This window comes from Mus pahari, chromosome 4, assembly GCF_900095145.1.
Source record: "Mus pahari chromosome 4, PAHARI_EIJ_v1.1, whole genome shotgun sequence".
Classification (NCBI taxonomy): domain Eukaryota; kingdom Metazoa; phylum Chordata; class Mammalia; order Rodentia; family Muridae; genus Mus; species Mus pahari.
In genome coordinates this window covers 76,213,465-76,235,234 of record NC_034593.1, presented here as the reverse complement: position 1 = coordinate 76,235,234, position 21,770 = coordinate 76,213,465, and the positions used below count along the sequence as shown (strand labels likewise).

General features: G+C 46.2%; 2 protein-coding genes across 6 annotated transcripts in view; one reads left to right on the top strand and one right to left on the bottom strand.

Annotated features, from left to right (window-relative positions):
- The window catches only part of Fam160a1 (family with sequence similarity 160 member A1), a 224,331-nt gene extending 221,460 nt beyond the window's left edge, over window positions 1-2,871 (top strand). For all 5 annotated transcript variants that reach the window (XM_029537207.1, XM_021196553.2, XM_029537205.1 and 2 more), the window contains one exon: window positions 1,730-2,871. In XM_029537207.1, the coding sequence (XP_029393067.1) occupies window positions 1,730-1,983 (254 nt within the window). In that variant the 3' untranslated portion in view covers window positions 1,984-2,871. The remainder of the gene's footprint in view (window positions 1-1,729) is intronic.
- A 5,450-nt stretch (window positions 2,872-8,321) lies between these two features.
- Window positions 8,322-21,770, bottom strand: part of Gatb (glutamyl-tRNA amidotransferase subunit B) — a 72,547-nt gene continuing 59,098 nt past the window's right edge. Inside the window, exons 11-13 of the mRNA XM_021196030.2 lie at window positions 17,014-17,092; window positions 10,471-10,605; window positions 8,322-9,137 (exon numbers count right to left, since the gene is read on the bottom strand). Coding sequence (XP_021051689.1) covers window positions 9,009-9,137; window positions 10,471-10,605; window positions 17,014-17,092 — 343 coding nt within the window. The 3' untranslated portion in view covers window positions 8,322-9,008. The remainder of the gene's footprint in view (window positions 9,138-10,470; window positions 10,606-17,013; window positions 17,093-21,770) is intronic.

Here is a 21,770-nt window from a genome sequence, read left to right as displayed (position 1 = left end):
AGTGGCAGCTAAAGTGCCACATGCAGTCTAGTGGCCCCTGTGTATTCTATACCTAGTGACTCATTTGATCATTATAGCAATGCCATGAGCTCCTGACAGTCAGAGGAAGTGAGAGCACAGAGAAGTGAAGCCACTTGCCTGGAGTAGCCCAGCTGGGTAGGTAGGTCACAGAATCTGTGCTCATAGCTATAGTCCCAGTGCCTCTAAAGCTTAGTAAGATGTGGGTGAGTGGAAATGTGGGGACGGGCTACAGAGGGCGAGGCAGCCAGCACAGCATAGACTCCGGTCCGGGTGTTCTGATCCCCAGTGGGATCCAGGCCAGCTTCCCCAGTGAGCTTCGATAACCCCTGGGAGATCCGAAGGGTCTGAGGACCAGTGTGGGCGGGTCACCAAGGCTGACCTTGGGCCTCAGCATTGTCTGCATTGTTAATACCCCTGCCAGGGCACGAGAGGGAGCTCTGATAAGAGGTTGTAGAAGACAGATTCTCAACAACTTCTCTGTGACACGAACTGTGATACGCTTTAATCCAAAAGGATATTTAAAGCAGCAAAGTAGAGGATTTTTTTTAACACTAAAGACTATAGTAGTGAGATGTAGAAAGTACTATAAATGTCAAGAATTTTTAGTGCTGTCGTTAAGCAACACTCTGAAAAGTGTTGAAAAATGGGGCTGAATTCTAAAAAGCAGCCAGAATAATGAAGAGCCTGGATACTATGATTTGGGAGGGGTGATGGGATCATTTGGGGAGGGGCAGAAGGTGGCATAAATAACTCCCATAAACATATGAGGGCTGGAGAGCTCAGGAGTCAGAGGCAGGGTGACAACCATTTTAACTAGGAGAACTGATTTGGTATAAAAATGCAATTCAGCTGGATGTGTGGGAACCTGGGCTCATGCCATCTTAAATTTTTGCTGAAGCAGACACAGGTCCCTGGAGCCCTCTCTAAGTGCTGGCTGTCCCAGCCCTTTGTTGCCATTAGATCCTGATGGCTGTGTGAATTCTTAGCCTGGTCCTCCCCATTATCTCTGGTGATCTAGAGGCATCTTACTCTTCTTGTGTTCCAGAGGCTAGAGGACCCACACAGAACGGGCTGGGGTTTCTGGGAAGCTGAGGTCAGAGCAATAGCTGCAGGACACAAGAGTTTAAGGAGCTACACCTGGTGACCAGGGTGGCCCTAGCAGGAGTAGAGTAGTTGGCTCAGTACTGGGTGTCAGGAGAGCAGAGGGGCCACAGGTGTCTTTGGTAGATTTCCCATGAGTCCAGTCTCCACTCAACTGACAGCAGTGGTAGCAGGAGCTATTAGGAGTCAGTCTGTTTGCCTACTGTTTGTGTCCATCCGTCCGTCCATCCAGTCGGGTTTGCTGTTGCCCAGGTTGATCTTGAACTACCGAGTCACATAACCCTTCTTCCTTGGCCTCCCAGATAATCAGGACTTCAGGGTGCCAGCACAGTGTCTAGCTGGGAATTTCTTGCCAACCCAGTATTATTGCCACATCTCATCCCCTGTATGTGATTTCATGTAGACAGTTGTGTGTTACAAGCTGAGTGCTAGCTGTGGCAAGCTGGACAAGCTTGTCATGGAGAACACCAGGGCTGTCTGCAGATCTAGTCAGGGGAGGAATTGCACCCGCTATTCCCTCCATGGATCCATTTGCCCCCCCCCCCCACACACACACAGACACACACGTCATTTAAGAGACCCAGAACTGTCTTCTTTCTGTTTTCAGATCCCATTCAGGAGATCTCCAGGCCAGAAAGTGACAAGACCCTTTTGGATGGGCCCCCACGTGTGCTTCAGCCCTTCCTAGGCAACAGAGCCAAGGTGACCAGGGCACCCCCAAACCTGCCTCTGCCAGTGAAGAACACCATGCTGGCTGCTGCTCTCTTCCCAGAGTTCCTGAAGGAGCTGGCAGCCTTGGCCCAAGAACACTCCATTCTGGGTTACAAGATCCTGGGGGACTTTGAAGAATCTTGCTGTTAGCTTTTATACTACTATTTTCATAGAGATTTGCTTTTATAAGGTTATAGTGTCTTGACTGAATGTTAAATGCAAAGCTGCTTATCAAAAATGTCTACTTTGATGTTTCCTGACAATACTTGATTTATAGGGAGGGTTTTGGGTACACCTCCTTCTCCAGCAGGGTCTCCCCTTGTTACACAGTGTCTTGTGAGCTGGCCGTCTCCTCGGCAGGCTCTTTCTGCTCTGTTTCCTCTTCAGATGGTTTGTAGCTGTTCTCCCACACCTTGGGTGGAGGAGACAGAGACCCTCAGTTTGTAGCTTAGATGCCATGGGGTGCACACCGAGGTTCTGTGACCTCTGGATGCCCGGTGGGGGTCAGTTCCTCAGCCGTCTCAGGGAGGCTCCTCCATGGTGGCACACACATGCCTGGCAGCCTCTGTGCAAAGTGAACTATAAGAACAGAGCTCCTCCTGCCACACAGGACACATCATTGGCCGCTCTGAATTTTACTTCTAGGACTTGCAATCTCTCCATACCTATCGCCTTAATGTTGTGGGAAAATCCCCAAGCCCCAGCTGCCTGCCCAAAAATTCACACAGAGAAAATCTGGAATGCAGGATTCTTTTTTCTTGTTCCTTGAGAGCTGTTCTAATCACTGGAGCACAACCAAAACACAAGACAGCCTTAATTCAGTAAGATTTGCACAAAAAGAAGCATACCTATGCAAACTTTGGAACTTTTAGGCATTTGATCAGATGAAAAAAAACTGTGGTGTCATATACTTATGTTAAAAAACATTGTTTAAATATTTTATGAACACAAACAACTTATGTCACAAAGAGGATTTTTTTGGTTGGGGGTGTGCAGAGCTTGGAATGGGTGCAAAAGATAAAATTACACTAACTGTAACTCGACAAACTCTGGTTCTTATTTTACTAATATGTTGCCCTTGTAGAGAAACAAGCACTGTTCAGCCCATGTCAGCAGCTGGGATAGAGATGCATACAGGTCACAGGGAGCTTGTGAAGCCAGGTGCCTGCTGGTGACTCCCTCCCCACGGCCATGCTGCATGCCAAGTATCCAGCAGTGGAGGATGCCCCAGTTGGGATGTACTGGCATCTCTGGCTGCTTGCCAGCCTGCTCCCAGCAGTGTGGCTATACTTCAGTCATAGTCCTATAAAATAACAACCAAGCAAGGAGGAATGCGCACGCATGCGTGCGCGCGCGTGCGCGCACACACACACACACACACACACACACACACACACACACACACACACACACCCCGAGACCACAACTTGTATTTATGAATACTAAAGTCACCTTATGTTCTGGGCCTTGCTCTAAAGTGAGGTGGTAGAGCCTCCTCAGTGGAGGGATGCAATGCCTAGCTCTCTCTCTCTTCCTTGTGGGCATCTGTGCTGAGCCCCAAAGGTGATGCTAGCCCAATTGGTTGTGCCTCAGGAACACTAGCTTGTCAGTCAGGTCCCTGGTACAGGAGAGTGATGGGGAAAAGAATCCGCTCTGAGGCACTGCAGGCCTTCACAGGATCTTGAAGTAGCTTTAGATTGAGAAAACTGGAGAGCTAGCCCATGAGTGAATGCCCAAGTAGATCTGGCCAAGGCCGGGTGACAATGTGTCATAGCTTAAACGAGAAACCCCCTTACCTGTTCATGGAACATTGCTGACTTCACATGTATTTAGAAAACCAGTTTGCCCAGCCATGGCGCATCAGGCAGCATGTGGCAAGCACAGGAAACTGGCCTGCTCTTGCCTTCCTGATGCGTGCTCCACAAGTCTCCATTAGAAGACAGTAGCTTCAGCTAAGGAGAGAGGAGCAGCTAAAGGAACTGGTTCTCCTTTAAACCCCACTTTGTCTGTGCTTGCCAAGTCACCGAATGCTGAAGCCATATCTGCAAATGGTGATCTTTAGCTCTGTGGTTTTATGCTCAACTCCATTTTCTGGTGTCAGTGTTGATTCTTCTCAAGTCTGTATTTCTCCCCCTTTTAATATGTTTAGTAAGCATGCTGCTACTTACCCATTTCACATACTTATTATACACCCCAGAGTCCCCTTTATGGAAGGTGCCTACTGGGAAAGAGTGACTCCCCCCCACCCAAGTACTGATGCAAACTTAGGTTAAAAGAGGGCATGGATGACTGACAGATCTGAGTTAAGGGTTGGGATCAGAATACCTAGGATAGGATGTTGATAGCAAACTCATTTGACACCTCTTCTCTGACTCCCTCCATTTGTTCCTGAGTCTGAACATCTTCCCTCAGAGGGCTGTGTTGAGAGCTTTACAAAATAGATGTTAGCTGAGAATAGAGCATGGTGCACCTCAGGGACCATGCAGTTGAGCTAAGTAGTCAGGAACAGTGTGGACATGCCAAGAGCAGATCTGAGCTACAGAGAGGGGAAGGGCAAGTCCTGATCATGTGAAGAGTGAACACTGCTCTAGGCAGACAGTCGATGGAAGTTCTTTGTAGGAACATAAGTGTCATGAGGTAGGTCACTTTAGTTCTGAAATTTACAGGTTGAAGCCATATATATAGAGAGAATGTTTAGAGAGATTTGACATGTTTAGAACATGCCCCAGGGACTCTATCCTCTACCCTGTGACAGGTGTCATATCAGCTGCCATGCTTGCGGAGTAACAGTAGATACATACAGATCCTGGCACAGATCCTGGATTGGCGTCACAATGTCTAGGCTGACCAGCCTCAGCAGGGACAGGGAGTGGAGGGTTTCTGGAACATCACATTAACCTGGATCCATAATTCAGGGTCTGCTTTAAAGGTCTAGACTGAGTGAATTTTATGGTTCAAAATACATGAGCACACAGGGACAGTTAAAATTGATTTTGAAAATAGCCAGGTAAATGTAAAAAAATTAATGAAGAAAATCCAGTGTAGTTTCAGCCTAAGACACAATTTCATGGGATGAAATACAGTCTCCCAGATAGGAAGTGCAGTTGCAAGAAACAACTAATTAAGATGGTTTTATTATCAAACCCTTTCTTTCTCTGGTAGAGCCATGTGACATGGTCCCCATTTGGTTCAGCGTTGTTGTGGAAATTACTGTTACCTGCTGAGAGTAGAGCTGGAGTCTGCTGTATGGCAGGGGTATACATTCAGTGCTTTGCAGGTCCTTGCAAGCAATGAGCTGTCCTTAGCAGGTGACTTTTTATTTAGCTTAGATGTAGCTGTTGATGATTTTCCAATTAAGACATCCTGAGGTGGGTGTTGTCAGCAAAGCATCCTTCTGTAAATAGAATCTAGAGACTGATCTGTGAAGGTTTGGGCTGCTCTAGTCTGGGCAGCCAGTGATAACTCAGGGCCAGCAGTTATTTGCATCTCTGTAGTAGTCATGTGGGTTTGCTTCCAGTTCCATTCAGAGGTCTTAAGTTGTGATGTGGCTACCCATTCTGGATCAGTATATCCCAGGTTGCTCTCAGTAGGGAAGTCTGGCCAGCATGGTGGGGCATGTCACAGACATGATGTTAAATATGACTGTGTTCCAATTTTCATTTAAGGGCAGTCTAGTTCAACTGCTAATTAGTAGTTGTGTGTTTGCAGGAATGGCTGTCCAGCTTGCCATCTTTATGAAATGCTTTCTTGTAGGACAGCTATTACTGCACATGCCACTTCAAGTCACTGGCCCAGGACAGCCTAATGTACAGTTTGCTGCAACCCTCAAGTCATCTCTGCAGTTAGCATTTCCTGAGGCTGCGGCTCCTCAGGCAGCTGAGGCCACAACAGCTTTAAACCATTAAGGAGCCATCTGAGCCCCTTTCAGAGTCAGCCACCAGTATGTGCATCATATGACACTAATTCCCCATCATGTCTCAGCTTGGAACAACTTGTCAAGAGTGAGTAGTCCACCATTAAGTCTGTCAAGGGAGGAGACATTTTAAGAGAACAGAGTTGGCTTCTTCTTCTTTTAGGATGACCATCATAAACCTAATGCCTCACAAGAAGCTCTTAGAGGATTCATAATGGCTTCTGGGACCATTCTGCCTCAGCAAATCCCTTCTCCATCCAGGCATTTATTAGTCCAGCACTTGTTTTGGAGGACAGATTATCTCAGCAGCTCACTGACCAGACAAACAAGGCTTTCACAAGAGATGCTCTATGAGGCTCTTTGGGGACGAGGCCCATGGGGGAGAGAGAGGAAGGCACAGTGGGTAGATCTGTGGATTCTTGCTCTCACTACCCTTAGCTAGGACTAGTCACAAGAAGTTGTGTTCTGGGTTCTTGTCTTTGAAGGTGTGAGCTATCCCAGGTCACTGTTGCCCACACAAACCTGACCATAGGATTCTGTCCCTGTGTACTTGGTGTTCATTTCATGGCTCTTTTATGGAGTTTAAATGAGCTGTGTCACTTCAGAACCTGCACAGATGACAGAAGTACTCAGGCCAGATTATAAATTTCACTGAACTGAGGCCACACAATATCGAGTGACATTTTACTAGGATAAGGACCATCAAAAGCCAGACCTCTTTTGTCCCTTTCAGACATTTTACAGAAGGATCTAGTGCTGATCATCTTGTTTAAAAGACTTCTGCCTAGCCATGGCCTCCGAGCCAGTGAAAGAGGACTTAAAGCACATGCCTTCTACCTCTGCCCACTGTGGCCACAGCCACACTCCTTCTGGCAATGGGCAGATTACATGGCCTTCTTGGTGGAGTGCTTTCCCTTTCTTCCTCTTTAGAGTCCTTGATAACTAAATCTGATCGAGTTGAAAGATACAATATAAACTGTAGGCCATGTCATAGGCTATACTACTGAAATGGTCAACTTGAGGTGCAAACCTTTCATGGTATGTTTCCAGATTACCAATAATTATGTTAAGGGATGGTGGTGGTATGGAACTCAGCTTGTAGAATACTGATAGTTTTTGTGCCTTGTGAGAAATGAACAAAAGTTCCACTCATGTCATTCATGAACCTAGTAGGTGCAAAAGGCTGGCTTTTTGATGGAGATAACCCAGAATTTAAAATCTTGGCAATTAGCAGCACTTCTCTGCTCCTTGGGTTAGATTAACTTAGGCTCCGTGTTAGTTTCCACAAGGAACCTCAGTCACGAAGCATCAGTGTACATGGATTGGTCCTGAGCAGGTAGAGCTGGCTCTGGGAGACTGAGAAATCAACAGTTTGTAGCACTTTTTGCTACCAGCCATGGCTTCCAAGTCCCCTATCTGGCTACAGGTGTGTGGATTCCATTGACAGATGGCAGTGGCTTCAGCTATGGTGCCAACTCACACATTCTAATGAGACTTTCCCTAACCAACCAACCAGAACACACTCATGCTCATGTAAGACGGAGAGTCCTCTTTCACTGCGTCCATGCACCAGCAGAGCTATACTTTGTGCATCTTTTAAAATGTTATATAAACACACCTTTCCAATGTATCTAGTCATGCAGTTCATGGGTTTAGCCAATTCCCTAGTAGCTGTGGTTCTGAGCTCAAAGCCTGCCTAAAGGTTTCAAGATGACCAGGAGAATGAGGCAGCTGTCAGTGCTAGCTGGGAGGAAGGGGTCTCAGAGGGACTACGTGCTGATGGCATCTCCTCTGGGAATACTCAGCCCATATGTGTTTTCCAACTGGTAAGATAGGTTTTGGAAACGGCTTCCACAGAGCTGCCCATTTCACCACCCACTGGGGTGAGCCCAGGATGTTAGCTTTGTAAGTATTTTCTGTCAGGCTTGATGACCAAGCCAGATGAACCATTTTTTGGTAAAAAATGGAGGTTATAAGACTGAACCTTACTGTTCTTTGAGATAAAGGCCTGGTCAGATTAGGATCTGAGCACCTCTGGCCACTGGAGTTCAGGCTTGTAGAGCAGCAGGTCCCGCCTTTCTCTCTTGTAGGGAGGCTAGTCAAACACTTGAATAGCCTGTTTCATCAGGGCAACACATGGTCTGTGGCTTCCTGAGAGATGACATCCTAAAGTTACCTCCTCCTGCTTGTCTGAAACAGACCACAGAACTGATGTCCACAGTCTCAGCTTTTGGCTGGGTGAAGTTGCTTAGCAACGCTAGGAGCCATCTTCTGGTGACGGGTGTGTCCACTTTCCTCCCATTCTTCATTGCCCAGCAATGTTCTTAACAGGCCTGAGAGTCTAAGATGAGGGCCTCTGAGAGTTCCCCCTCTGTCAGTTTGAACATTTTCAGAACTAATCATCAAGAGTGTGGTTGGTGTGAGGTACCAGACATGTAAGAAGCAAGGGGACATGCCATCCTAGGACTGAGGATGAGGCAGCTGTACCACAGACAGTTAGGGTCAACATCCTGGTTTATTACAGTATGCTCTCACTCTTCCCAGGTAAAACCACCTCATGTTTCTGCTTTTCTCTCCATTGTTTTTTTTTTTTTTTTTTTTTGCCTAAGTATTGTGTGTGGGAGGGGTATAAACTATACAATCTCTTAAGTGGAAGTTAACTTTTATGTGCTATTTCAGTATATATTTTATTCATTAAATTTATCTGAGAACTTGTGTGTCACCTTAATTCACTGGGAGCCGAGCAGGCGACAATGCCTCCACTCAGCAGGTGAATGCCAGCACCCTCCTGCCCTCCCCTGCCTGAACACCATGTTCAGTTCCTTTGCTTGCATCTTCACCAGCCCGTGCTTAGGTCTGAACACACTACACTCATGCTGCCGTGCTCTTGGTCTGTCGGCCTTTAGGATGGGAAGCACTGATTGGCTCTACTAAGCACCCACGGCATCTGAGGTGGAGACATGAACTTTATTCTGTGTAGAATTACGATTTCTTTAGTCACTGCTGCCATCATCATGGGGCCATTTCCAGACAGTGAGGCTGACACTCTGGCTGCTGGTCTTCCGTGATGGCTGCCTCTCAGGTCATGGGGTCTCAGAGGACACACACACAGGTGTAAACTATTGCCTCCTGGCCTCCTAGGAAGTGTAGCTTGGCTAGGGACTAAGAGATACAACTTGTATAGCATATGAGTGCCAGCCCTCACAGGTCCCTCTCCTCAGAGCCACACTGTCCTCCCTCTGGCAGAGGAACCCCACACGTCTCACAATGACAGCTTCTTCTCCAGTATTTCCTTTATCAGAGCCGGGTCTGCTCGGCTGAGGCTGGCTTTCCGGACCAACCCAATCAGCTTATTTATAGCTTTGGGGTTTCTTTTCTTCACATCCATCACCTGTAAAGACAGAAGTTAGGAGGTGAAAATGAAGAGACTCTGACCAAGAATCCTCAAGGTTTCCACTGACTGCAAATTAAATTCAGGTTCTTTCTTCCCTTCATGAAAGCTGTAAAATGAGGGGAGAGAGGAGGGGATTAACTTCTGAGAGCTTTCTAGGTTCCTGTCAAAGGGGATTTGGCTTCTCTGCCTTCTGATTAAAATGAGCAAGGGGACAGTGATGGGTCACAAGTGACACTGACAGCTGGCAACACTGGTATGTGGGAACCAGAACACTCTCCTCTGGGGCCACAAAGAAGCAGTCACAGGGGACCATCTCTGTGATTCCAAACATCCCATTGAATCAGGCAGGGGTACCTCTTAAATTCTCCAGTGCGATTTGGCAGACACCCTTGCTCCCTGCCAACTAGAACTGCTCCTCAGAAAACAAACCTGTTAGGGTGGCAGCTCACTCAGTGAGGGCTGAGCAGGTAGCAGCGGGTGGTAAAGGCAGGCAGGAGGGGCTGAGCACCATCAGATAACCCGGTGCTGGCCTCCCTCTGCAAGTGCCCTGATTGGCAGTGAGTGGGTTTGAGTGCCGCAGGACGACTCTGAAACCAAGTGTGCTCTTATCAGTCAGGGCAGATGAGACAGGAAGATGGGGACTGCTGGGATGCTGTGGGCTCATTTTCCTCATCAAGGGCTCTTCACAGAGCCTCAGTGTCCCCGTACACTGATGGGTGGGTGTGCACTGTTCTCAAAGAGATACTAGCAATTTTTCCCCACTGAAAAATATCTCTCTAGACAATATGATTAGGCCTGGGGTGGGTTGGGAGGAAGGGAGCCCTGCAACTTGGCATGGTTTTTCTATCTTGTGCTATGCTAAGAACACAAAATGACTTGGTTTTCAGCCACGTTTCTGTCAAAGGATTTTCTCTGTAATTTACAGATCATTTTCCTCTCTGCATTTTTTCCCTCCTATCAAAAGCCATAAAACTGAAGCATTTCTGGTCCTTTCCTTCCTCGTAGCTGAAGGAGAGGTGGCCACAAAGAATGTAAATGGCAACTCTGGGAGAGCGACAGACCCTCAAGTTAAACTTGAGCTTGGCTACTTGGCCACACCCCTTTAAGCTGACTCCATGGAGAGCAGCACTAGCAAAGAACTGTCCTCACAGGACCATGCAGCGCGCATTCCATGTCGGCGGTCAACGCCCTGGCATCTAACCACCGACGCACAAGGAGGGTTGACAGGGCTGGGAAGGGTCTGTGGCTGCAGCACAAACTGTGGACAGATGTCAAGCTGACCCTCACTCCTGTTTCACACAAAGGACTTGCTCCTATTGCAGATAGTCACCACTTGGGGGTGTCCATCTATGGTGGCCTGGCAGAGCTCTTCCAGGGCCTCTTGATCCTGCATCAGCTCCAGCTGCTGTTCTGACACGATCTGTGCTGCTGTCTTCCCCTCCCCCTTCCACAGCTCCTCAAACACCTGCAGAAGAAAGGGAGAGAGGAGTGTGAAGGCCTGATGCTTCTGCCACCTCCTTGTGCCTCTGTGGTGATGTGGAGGACAGGGAAGGGAGCTGCAGGCCCAACTAGCACCCAGATGCATGGGCTGGCCCAGGGAGAAGCCCCCATAACCTTCCCCGAGGACTGGGAACACCTCCTCCCGGGGTTACCTGGCTCCTCTCATGTAGAGGACTAGGACTCAGGTTGCCAGGTGTGTCTCTGATTGCTGACTCAAGCCAGGCAACCTGTCCTCCTCACAGAGGGCTGGTGATGGATCTAGCTTGAGTCCACTGAACTAATTAATGCAAGTGACGTTTTATAAAGGATAGGCCACACAAGCAGCAGGAGGGAGCCATGCACGTACAGCCCAGAGCAGCCTGTTAAGAATAAGAAGCAGGGCTGAGGGAGGCAGCGAAGTAACCCCATAATGAAGATATGAAATAGAAAACAACCAAAACCAAATACACAGCTCACAGGCTCTGGCCTCTCTTCCTTGTGCCCCATTGGGAAAGCTGAGCCCAATCTGACTCAAATAACTACCTGTCAATGACAGCCGAGAGAGGCTTTCAGTGTGGGCTATCCTGAGCTGCTCACAGGCAAGTCTGAGAGGCTGCTGCCCTACCCCTGCTTTATTTTGCATAGCTAAGACCACAGGAGTACAGAGCTTGTTCTGCAATTATGGGGACCTGAGTTGGTCCCATCACTGGGCAGTTGGGGACAGGAGGATCCTTTCAGGTTGCTGGCCAGGTGGTCAGGCTAGAAAGCTACAGATTCTGTGGGGTCCTTGCCTCAAAACCTATGGTAGAGGACAACAGATATATGTGTGTCCAACCCTTCCTACTACAGAAGTACTTGCTTATATTAATAAAAAAGCTAATGTTTATCAGTTCTATTTATCATAACCTGGTGAAGTTGACCCCATCCTTCAGGGCCATCCGCACAAACCCCTTAAAAATTCCTAGTTCAGACATCCAAAATCAGAAAAGACAACCCCCAAGCTCAACTCAGAACTGCCGGGGTCATCACCCACAGGGCCTTGTCACAGGACAGCCACTTCCAGGTAAGAGAAGCAGAGCTGTTTAGCAAACATAGAGAGACACTCCTCCCGGCTCCTCACAACCATCCTGGGGTCACTGCATCACTCCTGGCCCAGGGAACCACTTCTGAACAGACAAAGGAGTCTTTCCTTGCCTGGGGCCTAAGGTCAAATAAATACTGGTGGATGCTGGGCCCACATCACCTGGATGGAAAGTAGGGCTCTCTAGCACAGGCGCTTGTAAATGTCGAGGCTGTGGTTCTGGAGGGGGCTGGCAGTACAGTCCCATCATTCAGCGATGTGGAGCATAGTGACTCAGACACAAGCCAGGAACCACAAATGGGGCAGTGATAGCCTGTGTCCCTGACAAGATAACACACAGGCCCCTCCCTCACCTGTTGTTGCTCACCCTGGGCTTTTGAGTCAGGATAGGGAAGAACAAGCTAGCCTGTTCAAGGGAAATGTCAGGGAAGAAGCCATGTTCCTACAGAGAAGCCCTTTTGGGCAACTAACTATTCAAGAGGCTGTTCCTGTAGGAAGACAAACTCACCATAGCCCCTTATGGAGCAGGGCAGGATGAGGTGTGCAGAGAATGAAAGCACCTAGAGAGACTTCAGTCATGTGACACAGTATCAGTGCATTAACATTCCTACATTTCTAAAGCTCCTGGTGTTTTCTCTAAGACTCACTCCAGAGGACACAGAGGAAGGTGGTTTAAATGGCACTAGGACTGTGTTAAATGTGGCTTTCATTCTTTCAGACCCCCACTGCCTAGTCCCACTGAAGACTTAAGTGGGCAATGCTCAGGAGCATGGGACTACCCACTTCCATCTAGACAGTCATAAGGATGCCACACACCCGGCATCATTTCCCCCAAGCTGCCTGGCCAGCAGTGGGGACGTAGACTGGGACACTGAGGACTAAACTCGGGTGAGCTGTGAAGCTGATGATGGCTCTGGAGTCTGATGTGTCCCAGTTGGCCGTGTCCTTACGAGGAGAGGTGACAGGACTGACACATGCCACTTCTATACACATGCTTGGCTCCTGGAAGAGGACCGCAGGGTGCTTTTGTCTACAGTGTCCAGGAGGCTGTGCACCACAGCACACAATCTTCAGGTTTCTACTTCTGAAAAATAGGACTGCTTCATGGTGGACACTTCTTACCGCCCTGGCTCTAGGGTGCTGAAGGACTAAAGCCATAAGCCTCAAAGGCCCTGCTGGGACACCCAGGAGGACAAGGCAGTGACAGGGGAAAAGGACAGAACTAATTGGCAACAATGTCAGCAAGAGGCAGGTAGAGAAGGGATTAATAACAAAGTATAACACAGAGGAGGGAGTCTGTGGGACTCAGTACATTCTCGGGACAGGATGAAGCTCTGCACACCTTTATTAGCAGCAGTCAGCCATGCACCTCCTGGTCTCTTCCTGCACTGTCAGAGCAGTGACAATCATCAACAGGAGTATTCTTTTTTCTGCCACAAACTTTCTAAAACCTAAGGTATTGTTGGACTCCTCTGTTAATACATTAAAATTAATTATAACACATCTTTCTTTTTATTTAAAAGTTATAAAAATAAGATGCAAAAAGACATTTAACCTAATTAGTAATTAGAGAAACCCATCTCTATCTAGTGAGCTATTACCTTACATTCAGGAGCATGACTGTAATAAAAATCATGTGTGGTGGTGATGCCTATAAAGCTAGCACTGTGGAGGCAGAGGCAGGAGGATCCTGTAAGAGTGAGGATAGTATGGTATACAGTGAGAAATCACATAGGAGAACCCACTGATAGCACTTAACTAAGCCGGTATAATTCCTAACTGTATTCTAAATACATATTCCTACAGATAAACACAGCTTTCAATCCTCATCAAAGAAGCGTCTCTCTGGAGCAGACAGAAACCACTACAGAAAACCACAGCTGATCAAGATTAAAGCACAACTAATTTGGGGATGTTCAGCCCCTATTGACACATCTACAACACTCCCCCACACCCAGGGCTTAGGGAACACTGCCAGAAGACCAAAAAGGGTTGTGAAACTGGATCTCCTAGAAATGACAGGGGAATGTCACCCATAAAACTCCAGCGTATGGCTGCAGGAACAAGACCTTAACAGTTACAACACCAAAACATGCTATCGTGGAAGGCGGAAATCGTACAGGTGCCCACCCTAGACAGAAGCCACGAGCAATTAAAGACTGCTGAGAGGAGGATTAGCTGTCTGCAGGAATGAGCCCCTGAGTGGTTATCCAATATCAAGTAATCCCTGAAAACATAAACAGTCTGTGTGATTGGCAGATCTGAGGAGGGAAGCAAAGGCTGGGAGCACACCAAGAGAAGCAGCAGCAGGAGGCCACAGGAAGCCATGTACAGGAGGCCATAGTCCTAAGCAGATATAATCAGAAATTATCTCCACCACAGTATGATAATCAAGCTGTCAAGCATTCAGGACCAAGAATGTACTGAGTTAAAAGCAGCCCTGTTAGAACTACAGCCAATTCCTCACTAGAAGCTTTATAGACCAGGAGGAAGCATAATGGAAAATGCCCAGTCCTTAAAACAGAAAACTCCAAATAAGATTACTATGCTTAGTTAACACAGCTGTCCTTCAGAGTGAAGGACAGATAAAGGCCCCGAAGGATGAGGGAAAACCAACAAATCCTAGGAGAGATGCTTGAGGAAACTAGGTGTCAAGAAGTGAAAGACAGGCACCATCATATGCTGTCATTAGCTGAGTAGCTAGAAAAGACAGGAAATACGGAAGAATCAAACTATCAATATAACGAAAACACATAAAGATGAAGAAGATGAAAAATAAAGAATATTCATTTGCAAGAAAATCAGGAGAATGGAAGGCATAAATCTATAGTCCATACATTCAGTAACACTGAATACAAGTGAGCTAAATTCTCCAATCAAATTATACGGACTGAGCCAGGTGGTGGCACGTAGAGTAACACTTAGGAAGCAGAGGCAGGCAGATCTCTGTGAGTTCGAGGACAGCCAGATTTACAGCTTGAGTTCCAGGACAGCCAAGGGTACACGGAGAAACCCTGCCTTGAAAAACAAACAAACAAACAAACAACACAGATTGGCTGAATAAATAAAAATAAAAAAATAAAAAAAAAAACCCTAAGGCCCAACAAAATGCTGATAACATGAAACTCACTTCACAGATGAAGATCATGCAGACACTGAAAACAAAAGGATAGAACATGGTATTTCAAGCAAACAAATTAAACAGAATCCTAAGATGGGACAGGAAAGGTCATAACATAATCATTAAGGGATCATTTCATCAAAAAAATATAAATCAGTATGTACCCAATGTTGTGACATCCAATTACAGGAAAAAATACAAAAATCAAAAAGCCATGTGGGTGGCATACAGCTGTGAATCCCAGCTCCCTAAGGCTGAGACAGCAGGATAACCAATCTGTTGACATCCTGAGCTACACAGAAGACCATCTCAGAAAAGACACACAGAGAAAACCACCATGAGAAATGGGCCATTACCATTGATACCATAGACATGCAAATGATTAGATTGTTTTGAAAAATGGTCAATTAGCATATTGAAAAATACTTGGTAGTAGAAAAATCACCAACTCTACATGTAATGACAGTTAAGCTACAGCACTGCCTCTTCTTTCTTGAAGTCTCCATCTCTCTGAGTTTATGTCTGGCTGCCTCTGGCCCTACCTCCCTCCTTCACTCATCCCTTGAACATAAACATGAGTAGAGTCCCAGAATGATGTCCGTTCAATAGCAATGACAATGATTTTCAGGGTAGTATTTGAGGACCTATATTTAATGTATTGCTGAAGGTTTTTGTCTGTTTGTCAGCTGCAAACAGGATCTTTTTAGCCCAGCCTGACTATGAACTGTAGTTCAGGCTGATTTGGACTCTCTGCCTTAGTCTGAGTACTGGCATTACAGGCTTGTATCACCATGAATGGCTATCAAATCCTTTATAATCAATAAACACAGTACTCATTATTTCTGCTCAGAAAAAGCAATCATTTTCTTACAAACAGAAAGCTAAGCATAGAAAACACAAGACAAACTCCCGAGGTCCTGGTCCTTAGGCCCCAGCAGTGCATACTCAACACTTCGCAGATCAGCCTCTTACTTTCATTCCATGGCCGCACAGGAGCCAGGATTCACCCTGCTCCGTTAGACATGCTGGAAGTTGATAAAATCAAACGTGCAGCTGGAGCCGGCTGTCAGCACCTTCCAGCCTTTCTGTTTTCCTCCACTGGAACTATCTTGTTTGGTGCAGTCGGGTTATTTTTTTTGTGTGTGGGGCAGGGTGGGTAGGAAGGACAAGGGGAAGGCTTTTGCTTCTTTCATTTCAAATGCCACGATTCATCTGCTTTTACATGTATACGTACTTTTTCTGCCCTCGAGCCATCTACTCTTTCCACAGGTGCCGAGCACTGTCATAAACATTTGTAATCCTCTGACAGCTATGCAAGCCAAAGCCCTTCCTAAATGCTGGGTCCCTGGAGTTGACAGCCTCACCGGAGGCAGCTCACAGAACTACACCCGTCCCATCTCCAGCTTCACAGTAGAGAGCTTGGAGTACGCTCAGTGGTATCTCATAATTAACCAAAAGCAGCCGCTTCCCCAAAGCCTCACTTTGTAACCTGCCACTGCTGTCAGAGTGTATAAATATTAAATGCAAAAGGCACCATTAAAATAACATTAGGATTTTGGCTGAAGCACTGACAGCTGTGCAGTCTCTGAAGTTGATATGAGGCAGCCGCTAGGTGTTCTTTATCTTCCTGGGTACTCACCTGTCGTTTCTGAATTCTAGGACTCTCTCACCCACCTAGCCTTGTTAGTGGGGATGGTTAGGGAGGTAGCCAATGTCTATGACACTCCTTTTCCTGTATCCCCACACCTAGATGTGCATGTAAAATCTGTCATCTCTGACCAGGGATCAGCTATTCAAGGACAGGTCTTCGACAGAAACCTAGCCAGAAAGGTAGCCTTGGAGCTGGCTGTGAAGACAGGCAGGAGAGGAGCAGCAGGACTTGGGGCCAATCTGTGGCTGCCTGGTCAGGACACAGGGAAGCTGCATGGCCAGCAACATTTAGGGTGGACACTCAGGGCAAAGCCAGACAGTAGTTTTCTCAATAAGCTAAAACCAGAAGCAAAATCCCCATGCTGAATCCCCATGCAGCAATTGCTGGCTCTCTACCTTTGCCGGACAAAGTCCTCCAGCATTCAAACTCATGGGCACGTAACACTTGGGCCATGAAATGCACTTAGTGATGCCATTTGGGTCTTACAGGAAATGGGAACTGGGACTAGGGAGCAATAGGAGCCTCTGGGACGTGCACATACCTGCTTAGCTGCTGCTGAAGAAATCGCTTTCCTGTCCAGCAGGTCGAGGAGCTCGGCGAGTGCAGAGGGTGTGACAGGACTAGCAGCCCCCGAAAAGAAAAAGCCAACATCTTACATCACTGAGGTGTCAGTGGCCTCCAGAGTCTACACTCTCACTCCTGTATGCTTAAATAATCAGCCACGCCCAAGGACAAAAATAATAGGCTAACAGGACCTTATTATTTTTTTATTTTAGGATAATGAGTTTTTAGACTGGTGTGATTTTAAAACTTCTTTGTTTTGCTACCCAACAATAACAGCTGTTTGGCAGCAGTTCCAGCAATAAACAAGTGCTCAGTGCAATTAGTTCAAAGAAGGAGGTGACTGCAAAATTCATGAACCACAAAGAAAAAGAGGAAAATAAAATCCAGTAATTAAATATTTTTGACTAAAAGATCAGCCCAAAAATTACTTCAAATAAAACAGCCAACAAAACCACTTTCCTGAATGTTTTTATGCAAACAAATTCCTTTTCATTGTACATAGCTTTCCATAAGGGAACGCTGTCCAGCAGACATTCACCTGTCCCTCACAGGCCTTCTAGATGCATTGTCCTTATGGGTCAGCAGACTCATCATGGCTTTCTGGATATGGATGGGCCTAGAGACTCACAATATCTTCACTTGTGTTATTATGTGACTATGCAAGGTGATATGACATAGGAAGTTGGGGGGAAACACCACTACAGGTGTCCTGACTCACACTCAAAGAAGAGAGGCATGCAGTCAGACAGCTGAGAAGAGTCATAGAGCAGCACATCTTTACAAATACATGATCTAGCTACTTCTACATCGACACAGTAACTAGGATGATGAAATAGCTATCTGAAGTCATTGGGGGACTAAAAATAGAAACCCTTTATAAAGAGCGCAGAAGTGTGTCAGTATAAAAGGACTCGGAAACACTTTTTTTGTTGTTGTTGTTGTTTTGTTTTGTTTTTCGAGACAGGGTTTCTCTGTATAGCCCTGGCCGTCCTGGAAGTCACTCTGTAGACCAGGCTGGCCTCGAACTCAGAAATCCGCCTGCCTCTGCCTCCCAAGTGCTGGGATTAAAGGCGTGTGCCAGCATTCGGAAACACTTAATACAACTTGAAAACACCTTCTGTAGACTGGACATCTTGGATGCTGCATTCACTATTCAGCTCTTCAGAGACTTTTAGGTAGTAAGCAGGGAACTATAGCTTATCCCCAGTGCCAACTGCTACAAACTCAAACCAATAATGTTCAAGCTCACTGTGCTCTAATTCAAATACCTTATTAGGGTTTGCTCAGGCTAAGCAAGTCTATCACCCTTAAACTACTATTTATTCCAAAATATGGATAAAAGGTAATTCCAAGTGGAAATGAGGTTTGGAGATTATCTAGGGTTACTAAATTTGTACTCAAAAGGTTTATGAACTGTCCTGATCAAAGTCTAGAAGGCAGAGAGGCAGAAGGCAGCAAAGTAAAGAATAGTCTTTTCTAACCTCCCATCTTCATTGGCAACAAGAATGAGTTGGTTTCACAATGTAGGCTGCTTGGATATTCTACAATCCATAAAATACAATCACCATTTATCTTATAATATAGACCATGTAGAGAACCCATTATAAGCATGAGGTTCATTTGAACTGCTGAAACAGAATACCATAGGTGAGCGGTTTCTACACAGAAACATTATTCTTCACAGTTCTCAAGGCTAGAAATTGGAGGTAAGGTACAACAGAGCCTGAATTTAGTGAGTCCCTGCCTCCTTGTTCCTGAAACCTTCATGATGTGTCCTCAGATGAATTAAAGGGTAAGCCAGTTTGTCCAAGACTCTTGTATAAAAGTATTAATCTTATTTCTTAGGTTCCACATTCATGACTCAATTACCAACACCCAAGACTATTGCCAACGATCACAATATATGAATTTGGAGCATGCACAAAAATTCATACCATGATACTATGAAGGGTAGAGAGGGACATAGAAAGAATACAAGATCACCTAAGAATGTACTTTGCCTTATAGAATTCATCACATGACCTAAACTGATTTGTTTAGTTATAAATTTCTTCAAACAGATTTCTTGACTGAACTGAATGGCAGATGAGATTTCTCAGTCACATTTTTGTTATCACAATGCGTGATACTCAATAGGCCAATAATTCCTGTGTCTCAGGACTTCTCACAAACTTAGACAACCGAAACATTACACACATGGCTGGCACCTTGGTATCTGAGGGTCTGGTAGCCATAACACACTATCCCATGGGTCTGTAGATACTCATAGCCTTTGTACACAGCTACATAATCTTCATCTAGTACATATGCACACCCTTCTCTATGTTTGAAATAATTTCTTGATTGTCTACCTAATATGGTATGGATGATATGTAAACATTTGCTACATTGTGTTGTTTAGGAAATACTGATTTAAAAAAGAGTCTGCACATGTTCATAACTGATGTTAATTTTTCAAAGATTATTTTCAATCTGCAGTTGGTTGAACCCTAGATATGGAAAGCTAACTGCAAATTGCAGCTATGCCAGGGCTAAACTTGTGAGCCCATGACAAAGATCAGTACCTGTCACACTGATCCTGAGAGACACCCCTCATCAGTTAAATAAACAAACCATTAGAATTCGGGCTCAGTGGTAGCAGCAGCACAGCCTACTAATTTGCTGCTGTCAGATAATCTTGGGATTCTGGACAGTGAATGTGTCTCCATGAAAGAAAAACCTGACATCTCAAGGTTAAGCTCCCGTATCCCTCCCGTCGTTCTGAGGGCAGGGTACCCAGGAAAGAGGAGAATGGGATCTTCAAGTCATCCAGCTCATACATTCCCCTCCAGCTCTTAGGGTTACACCTCCAGCCTGGATCCCGGCAGCAGATACTGACACTATTCCCCCACGGAGTAGTTGCCCTTCTCAATCCTACACTATCCTAGCCACCATATTCCCCTTCTCTTCGGCTACAGCAGGACTCAAAAGGCCTCTGGGAAAAGATGCAGGGGCTGGAGTATCCAGGGGCCTGGGCTGTTCACTGATCCTTTGTTCTCTTATTTTCTGGGCCCCACCTGGTACCCTACCCCTAACAACTCTTCTCCACGGTTTCCTTCTCAGGCATGCCCTTAGCTCTTTCCTAAGAACATCAGTTGAGAGGCAGTGCTTTCTGGAGACTCTCCTCCTTTCCCACTGCATCTAATCACTCCTGCATACCCTGCACCCATCACCTTCTCCACCTTCCTGGGGTACTTGGCCCCCTTCTCCTGCCACTTTCATTTTGCCCCTAATGGGAAACATCTCAACTGACCCTGCAGTTGCTTACCCTGACTGGCTTAGTATCTTTTGCAAGTAAATAAATCTACATTTAATTGTTACTTATTGGCCATCTATGAGGACATGTCATTGGGATTAAATCCTACCCACTAGAGACGCTTTTCTCTGAAATACCACACCCTCACTGGCTGCTGGGCACCTTGCTTTCCCTCTGGATGCACCCAGACTCTTAACACACAGCCCTGAGAACAGCCCTTCTCTGGGGCCTCTTGGGTTCTTCCTGTTCTTGGCATCCTGTTCTGCTTCTTTCCTCCACACCCTGGCAGCTCACTGCTCAATTCCTTGGCTCCCAGATTCTCCTCAGTCTGCAGAGGGCAAGCCCAGCAAGCCCAGCAAGCCCAGCAAGCCCTGGGCTGCCACTGATGTCCCAGCTCCTCTTCCCTCCATCGGCTTCACTCATGTACTTCCAGAGATGTCAAGAACTCACCAAACCAGTGTGCTCTATAACAGGACAGCAAACGTCTGGGAAAAGCCACATAGAAAACATATGAAGCTTAAAAAAAGAATGGGGGTGGTTAGTGCTGCCCAGAGTCATGTGGGGCTGCAGTTAGCTTTGCTATCAGGAACACTGGTCTCGGTGGCGAAAGCAGTTCATTCATTAGTTAGGTCTGTGGTTGGACTGGCGCAATCTGTGGCTACTGTGTGAACAGGGCTTGTTCCCACTGAAGTTCATGCTGATATGCAACCTCTATGAGGTATTATAAGAGCTACCAAGGGACCTTTAGGTCATTAGGACTCTTCCCTCATAGATAATTTACTGGATTACTTTGAGAGTGGGTATCTAAAAAAGCCAGCTTGGTCTCCCTCATATTCCTTATGTCTCACCAAGTGATAAAGTCTGATGTACCATTAGGATTCTGTCAGCAAGCCAATTCATCAACAGATACAGGCACTCAACCTTGTATCAGAACTATGAGCAAAAATAATCCTTTTTGCTTTAGATGGTCCCTAGTCTGTATTAACAGAAACGTAATAAAGCACTCATCTGACTAAAAGTCCTTTGCACTGTGTGGTCCCCGGCTTCCTCTTTATGTGATTTAGAATGACCAAGTAAACTTTTATTGGAATGGAATAACTTGAGTTCACTATATGCTTGTGCTTAGGAACCTTCTGAGGAAACACCAGGAGGTTCACATTCACTAAATAAACTAACTCCCTTCAACAATGTCAGAAGCTGTTAAAAAGGCTGTTCTAAGAGCCTACTAAGGATCCAGTAAGCACCTTACACTTGGGCCAGTAAGAGCCCAGAGCCAGGGGAAGGGCAGGAGAAAATGTGTGGTCAGGGGCAAGTGTCTAGAGATCAGCTTGCTGACTAGACTCACCTGCCCACAGTCCTTATACCACTCTGAAGACATTCTTGTTGACATAATCAGGCTGTGTGATAATCAATGTATATGTGACATAAATAAGAAAAAA